At 40.5% G+C, this 12,237-nt stretch overlaps 2 protein-coding genes across 3 annotated transcripts in view; one reads left to right on the top strand and one right to left on the bottom strand.

The window, feature by feature from the left end:
- The window catches only part of ppm1e (protein phosphatase, Mg2+/Mn2+ dependent, 1E), a 45,698-nt gene extending 43,517 nt beyond the window's left edge, over positions 1-2,181 (bottom strand). The window contains exons 1-2 of one of the 2 annotated variants that reach the window (XM_074611773.1): positions 2,000-2,181; positions 1,698-1,891 (exon numbers count right to left, since the gene is read on the bottom strand). In XM_074611773.1, coding sequence (XP_074467874.1) covers positions 1,698-1,879 — 182 coding nt within the window. In that variant the 5' untranslated portion in view covers positions 1,880-1,891; positions 2,000-2,181. Of the gene's footprint in view, positions 1-1,697 lie in introns of both variants that reach the window. The other variant, XM_074611772.1, reaches the window with a different exon arrangement.
- A 3,205-nt stretch (positions 2,182-5,386) lies between these two features.
- On the top strand, positions 5,387-11,745 carry smg8 (SMG8 nonsense mediated mRNA decay factor). The gene is made up of 5 exons (XM_074611771.1): positions 5,387-6,066; positions 7,021-7,924; positions 8,674-8,819; positions 8,985-9,869; positions 11,129-11,745. Exons 1-5 carry the CDS (start codon positions 5,443-5,445, stop codon positions 11,342-11,344), a joined length of 2,775 nt encoding a protein of 924 aa, XP_074467872.1. The 5' UTR covers positions 5,387-5,442; the 3' UTR covers positions 11,345-11,745.
- The last annotated feature ends 492 nt before the right edge of the window (positions 11,746-12,237 follow it).

The raw sequence follows: 12,237 nt of genomic DNA, 5'->3' as shown, positions 1-12,237 counted from the left end.
TTAAAGGTGCATGTTTAAAGGTAGATAGTGCATGTTTAAAGGTAGATAGTGCATGTTTAAAGGCAGATAGTGCATGTTTAAAGGTGCATGTTTAAAGGTAGATAGTGCATGTTTAAAGGTGCATGTTTAAAGGCAGATAGTGCATGTTTAAAGGCAGATAGTGCATGTTTAAAGGCAGATAGTGCATGTTTAAAGGTAGATAGGGCATGTTTAAAGGTGCATGTTTAAAGGTAGATAGTTCATGTTTAAAGGCAGGTAGTGCATGTTTAAAGGCAGATAGTGCATGTTTAAAGGTGCATGTTTAAAGGTAGATAGTGCATGTTTAAAGGTGCATGTTTAAAGGCAGATAGTGCATGTTTAAAGGCAGATAGTGCATGTTTAAAGGCAGATAGTGCATGTTTAAAGGTAGATAGTGCATGTTTAAAGGCAGATAGTGCATGTTTAAAGGCAGATAGTGCATGTTTAAAGGCAGATAGTGCATGTTTAAAGGTGCATGTTTAAAGGTAGATAGTGCATGTTTAAAGGTGCATGTTTAAAGGCAGATAGTGCATGTTTAAAGGCAGATAGTGCATGTTTAAAGGCAGATAGTGCATGTTTAAAGGCAGATAGTGCATGTTTAAAGGCAGATAGTGCATGTTTAAAGGTAGATAGGGCATGTTTAAAGGTAGATAGTGCATGTTTAAAGGTGCATGTTTAAAGGCAGATAGTGCATGTTTAAAGGCAGATAGTGCATGTTTAAAGGCAGATAGTGCATGTTTAAAGGCAGATAGTGCATGTTTAAAGGTAGATAGTGCATGTTTAAAGGCAGATAGTGCATGTTTAAAGGCAGATAGTGCATGTTTAAAGGCAGATAGTGCATGTTTAAAGGTGCATGTTTAAAGGTAGATAGTGCATGTTTAAAGGTGCATGTTTAAAGGCAGATAGTGCATGTTTAAAGGCAGATAGTGCATGTTTAAAGGCAGATAGTGCATGTTTAAAGGCAGATAGTGCATGTTTAAAGGTAGATAGGGCATGTTTAAAGGTAGATAGTGCATGTTTAAAGGTGCATGTTTAAAGGCAGATAGTGCATGTTTAAAGGCAGATAGTGCATGTTTAAAGGCAGATAGTGCATGTTTAAAGGTGCATGTTTAAAGGTAGATAGTTCATGTTTAAAGGCAGGTAGTGCATGTTTAAAGGTAGATAGTTCATGTTTAAAGGTAGATAGTGCCTAAGAGGATATATTCGATACGATACGATACAACTTTTTTGTCAGTTTGCACTGAAATTAATTTTACATCCATAGGCGGCTCAGTTTGAGAAAAGGTACACATCCAATAGACATCCTGTTACCATAGACAGACAGACAAGTAAGACCCATCAGAGAAAAAAAAAACACATCACAATTATTCATCCATAACCCATTACAGAAGTTACCACCTGTCCTCTGGATCTACATGTTCTTCAGCAGCACATTCATTATTATTTTATTTTTTTTTATGTTTTAACTTCTGCTTTATTATTATGTTTTAATTCCTCATAAGTATTGTAAACTTGGACACACCCAGCATAGGATGAAGCAGACCCAGTCAGGGTCACCAACAGCTCCCCGTCCAGAACACCACCGTGCCATTACGCACATTACGCACCATTACGCACCAAACGCACAGACATTATGCAACAACATGCCATGACATAAAAGATTAAAGTGTAAACTTAACTATTTGTAGAGGTGCTGCAGACACAGGTCGAGGCATTCCCCCTCCACCTCGTCATCAGTCAGCAGGTCCGATAAGGGTCTCATGGGCGGCGGGTCGCTCTCCTGCAGAGGCATCCTCATCTCCCGCAGGAAGAGCTCCAGGAACCGGCGGAAGGTTTTCTCCTCTGCTGTAGAGCCGGACATCCTCTCTCATTCCTGGACACACAGAGAGGTACCAGTCAGTCTGTACACACAGGAACTCTCAGAGAAGAGTCAGAACACACTGCTGGAGCGGACTGGTGGAGGTGTGCAGGAGCAGTGTACCTGGATGAAGGTGTGCAGTCTGGAGGAGCAGGTACCTGGTGCGTCTGAGAGCTGCCCGGTGATGAGTGGACCGTCTCCGGCTACACTACTGGACTGGACTCGCTCATTCACAGCTGATCGGGAGCGCGCATCGCGTTATCAGGGATTTCGCAGATGATCATCAGACGGCGGTGACGTCAGAGAGGACGCGGGAGGTTTGTGAACGCGCACGCAGAGCTGCCTCCAACGTAGTCTGACGTCAGAGAGCTTTTTGGAGACATGAAGGAGGTCTGACGTCAACAAAACATGTATTATATATATATTTTATCATCTTTTTACATCCATATAAGTACATTTTATAACATGAAACCTTTATTTAAAATGTATACACATATATACAGTATATATACATTTTATATTTATATATATATATATATAAAATATTTCCCTCTGAGATGTAGTGAAATAGAAGTATAAAGAAGCAGAAAATGGAAATACTGAAGTAAAGTACAAGTATGTCAAAAGTATAGTGTTGCATTTCATTTATATATACATATTTATATATATATATATATGTATATATATATATATAAATAATAAATAAAATAAAAAAATAAAAATATTATATATATTTATTTTTATTTTCATTTAATTTATTATTTATATATATATATATATATATATATATAACATATTTATATATATATAAATATATATATATATATTTATATATATTTAAATATATATATATAAACAATAAATAAAATAAAAATAATACAAAAATATATATTAAAATAAATATATATAAATGAAATGCAACACTATACTTTTGACATACTTGTACTTTACTTGAGTATTTCCATTTTCTGCTTCTTTATACTTCTATTTCACTACATCTCAGAGGGAAATATTTTACTTTTTATTGCACTACCTTTTTATTTGACACTTATAGTTACAGTGTGTTTGTGATAAAAAACTGAATAATATGAAACTGTGTGCTTTTACTGTTGATAATATAAGCAGCCTACTTTTTGCTGGTAATACTTTTGAAACTTTACTTAAGTAACTTGTACTTGTAACAGAGTATTTTTAGACCATGGTATTTCTACTTTTACTTAAGCAAAGGATCAAAGTACTTCTTCCACCACTGGTACACAAAATATCAGTGGTGGAAGAAGTATTCCGATCCTTTACTTAAGTAAAAGTAGCAATACTTAAAATAGTAAAATACTCCATTACAAGTAAAAGTCCTGCCTTCAAAACCTTATTTAAGTAAAAGTATGTATTATCAGCAAAATATACTTAAAATATCAAAAGCAAAAATACTTATTAGGCAGAAAAAATGCCCCCGAATACTGAATAACATTAGTATTTTATTATTGATGAAAATATTCTTTTGGAAACACCTACTGTTTGGTATCGTAGAGGATAACACAAATTTGATTTCTCAACCGTTTATTACTAATTATTTTATTTTATTGGCTTAATTTCATATTCATTCAGAATTCCTTTGTTAACTATAAGAGGTGTACTTTGTTTACGGTCATTTTCATCAGCCATAAATGTTATTAAAATATCTTTAATTCAGCTTGTTTTAAGATGATTTAATTTTCTCTTTGGAGACCTCAAACTAAGATATTACTTGTCAGATTTCAGTATCAGTAGGTGTCTGATATGGGAGTCAATGTGGCTTCCTGTTATATTCTGGATTTTAACAAATGAGTGAGCTTCATTTCAGCTGTGAGATATATATAGTAAAGTGATCATGTGACCTGTCTCAGAGGCTTTTAGCTGCAGCCTTGAAGGTCTTGAATAACTGATGAAGAGCACGATGGCTTGAAACGTCTCGTCCTATGAATGCAGAAGTCCACGGTGGTCTGCTGTATTTTTATTATTTTCCTCTTCTGTCTGGTCACACGTGTCTGGAAAATATTTGGATGTCATCGTCTTTCCTTCCCTTTTTAAGACAAACACGTCTATTTCAGTCGTTTACACATTTAAAGTCTCCCTGCATTCAAAATATGGTTTGCTTGTTGTTTGACCTTCAGTGTGCAGAATGATGTTTGTGCAATAATACTAAGACAATTAATCAATTAATTGTCTTAGTATTAAATGATTAGTTAAATGATAGTAAATTATTTTTTCTCAGACAATTAATAAAATAAAATAAAATAAAATAAAATAATTAAATAAAAAAAATATTTGACAACAATGTTGATATTCAATAAATACTTTTAATAATTTATCAAGGAAAAAAGATGCTAAACAATTCTTTGGTTCCAGCTTCTCAAATGTGACACTTTGCTGCCTTTCTCTGTTTTATATCTACCGGTCTATCAAAATTGTACTTGAGTATAGTATTTGAGTAAATACTGCTAAAATACAAACCATTTACTCAGATGCTAAAACCTCATCTATCCCTCAAGTCTATATTTAGTATTATAAGTCTGTATTTTATTGGCTAAATTTTATATTCATAAATGCAAATGTAGGTAAAGGAGGTAAAACTCAATTAACACAATTTGTTTTTCTAAAAATCCAAAGCTTGTAAAAAAGATTAATACCATTTTTTGTTTTATATATATATATATATATATACATACAATTACAATTACAATACCTGTAGAAAAACACAGTACATTAAATAAATAAAAAACAAAAACAAACTTGATATCTTTATCTAATTGCTGGCTGGAGGAACATTTCAGTACAATGAAGGTTTTTGATAAATATTGATATAGTAGAAATTTTAATATTGTACAGGCGAGTTAAATTAATCAGAATAAGCAATTTGAAATTATGGAACAAACAGCAGAATACCAAAATGTAAAAATATCTGTCAATACAATTATATATATAATATATATTATATATATATTGTATATATAATATATATTTATATATAATATATTATATATAATATATATATAATATAATATAATATATATATATTGTATATATATTATATATACAATATATATAATTTTTATATAATGTATATATATTACACATAAGTGCATCACAATAACAACAATAATAATGACATAAAATTAATAAAAATATATATTATTATTACTTTTAATACTTAATACCATGATACTCACTTTAATCTTGTAATACAGTATTTTCTACAGTGTGGTATTACAATATGTACTACATTAAATATACTTAGTACAACAATGATATATATATATATATATATATATTACACATAAGTGCATCACAATAACATAAAATATATATTATTATTATTATTACCTTTAATACTTAATACCATGATACTTGCTTTAATCTTGTAATAGAGTATTTCTACAGTGTGGTATTACTATATTTACTTAATTAAAGATACTAACAACAACAGGGGGGAACAGTAAAGCAACGGTTGTATCTACTCGGACATGTTAAGTTGTACTCCCCCGGAAGTGTGCGTGTTTGTTTTCCTTCCGCAGCCCCAGCTGGTCACCATGGTCCTCACGGAGCTTCCTCTGGACCTGGAGGTTCTGCTGCGGACTCTGGACCTCCAGGAGGACCCGCTGTTCAAGGATGAAGGCCTGTGTGTGGTGGGGATCTTCGGTAAGAGCAACATGCAGCCCGGTCCGCCCAAAGAGTCCGTCATCAACAACCTGGCGGAGCAGCACGTGTTCTCTCTGTTCGGAGGACCGGAGGACGGCGGCACCGCGGACAGCCTGGTCCAGGTGCTCTACCAGCAGGACAACCGGGTCCTCTACCTGCTGCTGAGCTCCGTGTGCGACACCCGGCAGCTGCTGAGAGCCTGCGAGTCTCTGAGCACCGGAACCACCACCCACTCCGACGCGCAGGACTACTGGAAGAGTCTGGACCGGCAGCACTGCCTCCACCTGCTCTACCTGTTCTCCGTGTGCCACGTGCTGCTGCTGGTGCACCCGAACCAGACCTTCGATGTGACCTACGACCGGCTCTTCAGGGCTCTGGACGCGCTGCGGCAGAAGGTCCTGCCTCTGATCCGGACCGCCATCAAGGACAGCCCGGTGTCCAAAGAGTGGAAGGTGAACTGTAGACCCTGTCCCCCGAGGCTGCTCTTCGTCTTCCAGATGAACGGATCGCTCAAGGTCTGGTTCTGCTCTTTCTCAGGGTTATATTACAAACAGGTGGTAAAGTAAGCCACGAACCCACAGATGCTCTGAAGAAGTACTCAGATCTTTTACTTAAAAGTAAAAATAGTAATACCACAATGTAGAAAAGTAAAAGTAAGTGATGTAAAATGTTTACTTAAAGGCCCCATATTATAAAAAAGTGAGATTTTCATGTCTTTAATATAATAAAGCAGGTTTAAGTGCTTTATAAATACTGTTAAACTATCAAAACTCTCAATATACCGAGAAATACACACAACCTGTATTCATAAATTGCACGTTTGAAACAAGCCGTTAGGATTTCTGTCCATTTGTGATGTCACAAATATACAATATTTAGACCCATTACACGGTTTTAAACATTCTAAATGTGTCCCAGTTTTCAGTGTATGTAAATAACATCAGCTGACAGGAAGTAAACATGGACCCAAGCTGTTGCCTAGCAACGCAGTTCTGTTGCAATTCCATCAAAATGCGCTAAAACGGAGCGTTTCAGCCAGAGAGTGAATACAGGTATATTCAGACAGACAGTATGAGGAATATAAAGTTGTTTTTTAACATTAAAGCATGTAAACATGTTCTAATAGAAACACAAAATACAAGTATGAACCTGTAAATGAGCACGATATGGGACCTTTAAAATGTTTACTTTATTCACTGTGGTATTAAAAGAGTCTTTAAAATTTTAACGGCAAAAACTTGGAACAGTTTACAAAACACATCAAAATTAAACACACTTGTACTTCGATGTGATTTTAAATCCATGATAGTAAACTACTCCGCTCCTGAACGTAACTGTTTTTAACGTTGTTCTATTGTCGTCTGGCTGCTTCTTGTGATTAGTTAATTATGTCCTGTGTTTATTTATATTCATTCTGTTGAGTTTCATCTGAATTGAACTGACATCTCTTGTTGTCTGTTATTCCAAAGGTTTCTTCAAACGGCTCTGACTCTGGAGGAAACCCCGACAAGCCCAAGAAGCACTCTCCCAGGAGGCGTCTGCAGCACGCCCTGGAGGACCAGATCTACCGCATCTTCCGTAAGAGCCGAGTCCTGACCAACCAGAGCAGCAACTGCCTGTTCACCGTGCCCGCCAACCAGGCGTTCGTGTACGTGATCCCGTCGGTGGACGAGGACCCCGTGGGCTCCCTGCTCAGTCAGCTGCGGTCCAACTGCGTCCTGTGCGAACCGGACAACACCCCGGTGGTGACGGGACCGCGGCGCTATCAGCAGATGCGGCGTTCGGCTCGGCAGGCCGGCTTCGGCGGCGACCCGGCCAGCGTGCTGATGGGCGGTCAGCTGGTGGACTGCAGCCTGAAGGAGTTCCTCTGGCAGCACGTCGAGCTGGTGCTCACTAAGAAAGGCTTCGACGACAGCGTCGGCCGCAACCCGCAGCCGTCACACTTTGAGCTGCCCACCTACTCCAAATGGGTCCAGATCGCCTCCAGACTCCACCAAGTCTTAATCAGCAACACAGACGAAGAGATAGCGGAGCTAGCCACCAAGGTGCAAGCCCAGCTGAAGGGTTTGGAGGGTTTTCTGGACGCTGACGCAAAGTTCTCTGAGAACCGGTGTCAGAAAGCTCTGCCGCTGGCTCACAGCGCCTACCAGTCCAACCTCCCTCACAACTACACCACCACGGTGCACAAGAACCAGCTGGCGCAGGCGCTGCGGGTGTACAGCCAGCACGCCCGCGGCGTGGCTTTCCAGCGCTACGCTCTGCAGCTTCACGAGGACTGCTACAAGTTCTGGAGCAACGGCCACCAGCTGTGTGAAGAGCGAAGCCTGACGGACCAACACTGTGTTCACAAGTTCCACCTGCTGCCTCAGTCAGGTGAACGACTTCTACTGCTTTATATTATATTATTATTATATTATATTCCTCTGCTGCTGCACTGCATCCAGGCTAATAATCTGATTTACAGGGTGTCTTTACAGTATTCAGAATTAATTTTAACGCCACTAATTTGGTACCAACCATGTCGTACTAGCTGGTCATGAAGGAGGATAAATAACGCTCCAAACTTGTGCTAAATTTTGGCGAAGAAAAACTGTCATGTCCATGTTCAAAGGGGTCCCTTGACCTCTGACCTCCAGATCAGTGAATGTAAATGGGTTCTATGGGTACCCACGAGTCTCCCCTTTACAGACATGCCCACTTTATGATCATCACATGCAGTTTGGGGCAAGTCATAGTCAAGTCAGCACACTGACACACTGACAGCTGTTGTTGCCTGTTGGGCTGCAGTTTGCCATGTTATGATGTGAGCATATTGTTTTATGCTAAATGCAGTACCTGTGAGGGTTTCTGGATCAATATCTGTCATCGTTTTGTGTTCATTGATTTATAATAATAAATATACATATGTTTGCATAAAGCAGCATATTTGTCCACTCCCATGTTGATAAGAGGATTAAATACTTGACTAATCTCCTTTAAGGTTCATTTAGAACTGATAAAACATGTGGACAATCATGCAATTAAATATTTTAATCCATTGACAGCCTTAATATTTATATATATCCAAAAGGAGTCAGGATAAAAAATCAATAACACAGACACGTGAAATGTGATTTCTGCAGGAGAGAAGCCGGACATGGATCGTAACCCCCCCATCCTGAACCACAACAGCAGGGGGCGCTCCACCAGCTCCTGTAACTGTGGCAGGAAACAGGCTCCTCGTGAGGATCCGTTTGACATCCAGGCTGCTAATTATGACTTCTACCAGGTCAGGGTTCACACAACAAGTCACATATCACCTACTGGAACTCTCTATGAAGCCTAAAGAAATAGGAAATTACTTTGTTTTTGTAAAATATTGATTAAATCCTCAAATATTCGTTTCTCCATGTCTTTGTTGCACATGTTCTTTAATGGTGTTCTTCCTGAATAGATGCTGGAGGAGAAATGCTGCGGGAAGCTGGAGCGGATCGAGTTCCCCGTGTTCCAGCCGAGCACTCCTGACCCGGCACCGGCCAGCGAACAAGCTCGGAGACTCCCGAGCGAGGCGTCGGGGTCCGGCGAGACGGAGAGGCTGAAGGAGCCGAGCACCGCTCAGAGCCACACGCCTGGAGACACCAGCCTCAGCCTGGCGCTCAGTCTGGGTCAGTCCACGGACAGCCTGGGGGCCTACGGGGAGGGAGACGGAACCGAGACACAAGTCCAGCCGAAGAGGCCGAGCCTCGTGGACCGCCAGCCCTCGACTGTGGAGTACCTCCCGGGTATGATGCACTCCGGCTGCCCTAAAGGCCTGCTGCCCAAGTTCTCCAGCTGGGCGCTGCTCAAACTGGGCCCGGCCAAGTCCTACAACTGCCACACCGGTCTGGAACACCCGGGCTTCATACCCGGCTCCTCCTTCCTCCTGCCGTGGGACTTGGTGATCCGCTCCCGGTCGGAGGAGGACGCGGGACTGACGGAGCCGTTGGACGGAAGCACCTCCTCGTGGCCGGCGCCCAACAAGAGCCTGGTGGGGAAGCGAGGGAGCACCGGAGGGCTCGGTAGGAGCCGCAGGAGGGACGACATGGCTCGGATATTCGTGGGGTTCGAGTACGAAGACATCAGGGGGAGACGCTTCATCAGCTGCGGGCCGGATAAGATAGTGAAGGTTCTGGGGCCGGGCGGCGCCAAAGACCCCGCCACCAGAGTGCTGAACACCGACATGCCGCTGTACATCCCGTCACCTTCACAAGGACGCGGCCTCAAGTCTCACTACGCCCAGCTCACTCGTCTCTTTATAGTGGTGCCGGACGCCCCGCTGGATGTTACCCTCAACCCACAGGTGACTCCACTTCTAGGACCTTTCTGGAAACAAAGCTACTGCAGTCCCAAGTGTTGTTCTGTGTTTAATCTTTAACTATAACTAACAGGAAGTTAGTTATTGTAGTATGGCCCACTTATCAACACCAACAGTTGGAGCTGCAGTAGAGGATGTGAAACTTGTGTTAAAGCTTATGAAGGCAATTAATGTACTTCAGATTAGGTCTGTTGCAATAACCGCAATATTGACAAGCCAACCGCGGGGGGGGGATGGCAAGCAACCGCCACAACCACCATGTTCACGTTGCTACAAACGGCAGCAGCGTGACGAGACGCTGAGTCGATTCTGCGCTGCACGTATCGGGTTTTATAGAATAGAAGGCTCGCCTATTTAACACGCGAGCCGCTCGCGTCACAGCTGCGTGTCCCAGCAGCAACAGACAGTGAAGGTGATCTATTGACAGTATGTGGACATCATATCAGCTACATAATACAGTTTACATGTCTAGACATCTGTAGAATATGTCACAGACAGTGAAGGTGATCTAGTGACTGTATATTAACTTCATACCTGCAAGACTTTACTACAGTTTACAGGTTTATCTGTAGAATATGTTACGGAGATGAAAAAAATAAAGTTAAGTAAACTTATTTTTAAATCAACACTTTCTGCTTTCATTTCAAAATAAAAGCCCTCAGGCGTTTTTTCTATAGACAGAATCCCTTCATTTGTTAACACGAGGCTTTTATTCTGAAATATGTGCCGGACAGTGATGTGGAACAAGCAGTGACTTGGAAAGCATCATAAATGAATATAGTACAGAGTTTTAATTGTGGATTATTACTATTATTTACTAATTACCACACATTTCTGAACCTTTCTCTGTCTAAAATAAATAGAAATTATATAAATTCATGAAGTTAAATGGCCATTAAAAGGCAAACTCTATGCAGAAAGAAAGGGCTGACAGCAGCAGCCAACAAGCGTCAACACAGCCGACATGCAGCCGACACGCAGCCAACTCGCGTCTAGTGAGAACACCAGACTCCTGCAGAACTTTTCAGTATCAAAGTGATCCAGTGATCGTTGTCTGCACATCCATGGATGCATTACTAACAGGAACTGCAAATAGCTAGTTCGGCATACTTTTGTTGGTGTCAAAATGTTACCAAATATAGTCACGATTAGGCTGACCATTGAGATGTCTGGTAGCAACATATTTATTTAAGATTTAATAAGAGCTGTCTGAATGAATGTTGTTATTCTGCTGTGTGTTCCAGGTGCAGCCCAGTCCTCCTCCCTGCCCACTCTTCCACCCGGAGAAGACAGATCTAGTGTTGGCTCCCGACGGTTTTTGGGTTCTGCGGTTCCCGTATTCCTTCTCGACAGACCGCGGTCCCTGTTACCCCCCAAAAGAGAACCAACCGCTCAACCATTACAAGGTGCTGCGAGGCATCCTGAAGGCCACGACTGCCAACCCGCCGCCGCCGCAGTGAACTCTCACAGTAACGAAGGACTTCTTATTTATTTACACCTCCTGATTCAGGCGTTTATGAGTTTAAAACATCATTTTTGAAGACATTATGCTCCTGATTATTGACTCCTCGCAGCGGGTAAACGGAGAGCTCGTTTCAAAGACAACTGCTGAAAAGTAATAATTTGAATTTATATAATTTGATTGATATAAATGATGGGCTGCTGTCATCTTCCTCTATGATCTTTATGTATTAGAAGACGCAACAAATTAACAGAATAACCACTTTATAATCAATAATGTTTGATATTGAACCTTAATTTCACCCACCAGACAGCAACAGTAGGTTTATAATACAACCTGTTTATCTACAGTGTCATTTTTTGTTGTATGAATCGTGTACCAATAAAACCCTTATCAGTTCCTACTGGTGTTTAAATGCAGGTCTAGTGAAAAGAACAAGGAAATCAATTAGTGAGCTCATACCTTAGTAACACACACACACACACACACACACACACACAGCGAGCCTTCAGGAATGTGAGTAATAACAATGAGGTTAATAACAAAGCTAAGACGAGCGATTCAAGGTCATAAAGTTTAACAACCACCGGTCGAGATTTAAAGAAACATTCAATCGTTCACCGCTTCATTCACTTCATAAATCTTTTTTTAAAAATACATAGCGGGGGAAGGGGGGGTAATACTCCAAGAAAAATCTCATAATTTACGAGTTTAAAGTGGTAAAATTCTGAGAAAAAACTCACAAATTAGGAAAAAAACCTATCAGTATATGTTCTGATTAGGCCCAATTCACAGAATTCTCCGTCATAGAAAGGAGTTGAAGTGAAGTACAAAGCGATCAAAAGAGCCAGAAGTGTCAGTTGAAGTGAATTCCTGGAGGTTAGTGTCAGA

This window comes from Sebastes fasciatus, chromosome 16 (genome assembly GCF_043250625.1).
Source record: "Sebastes fasciatus isolate fSebFas1 chromosome 16, fSebFas1.pri, whole genome shotgun sequence".
Lineage (NCBI taxonomy): Eukaryota > Metazoa > Chordata > Actinopteri > Perciformes > Sebastidae > Sebastes > Sebastes fasciatus.
Note: the sequence above shows the minus strand (reverse complement) of the source record. Positions and strands in the feature narration are given on the sequence as shown.

What these genes read in the sequence shown, in the direction of transcription:
- smg8 (XM_074611771.1), top strand. Translation starts at nt 5,443, where the DNA reads ATGGTCCTCACGGAGCTTCCTCTGGACCTGGAGGTTCTGCTGCGGACT. An exon ending in CTAATTATGACTTCTACCAG is followed by an intron (nt 8,820 to 8,984) that starts GTCAGGGTTCAC and finishes CTTCCTGAATAG; the next exon opens with ATGCTGGAGGAGAAATGCTG. An exon ending in ATGTTACCCTCAACCCACAG is followed by an intron (nt 9,870 to 11,128) that starts GTGACTCCACTT and finishes TGTGTGTTCCAG; the next exon opens with GTGCAGCCCAGTCCTCCTCC.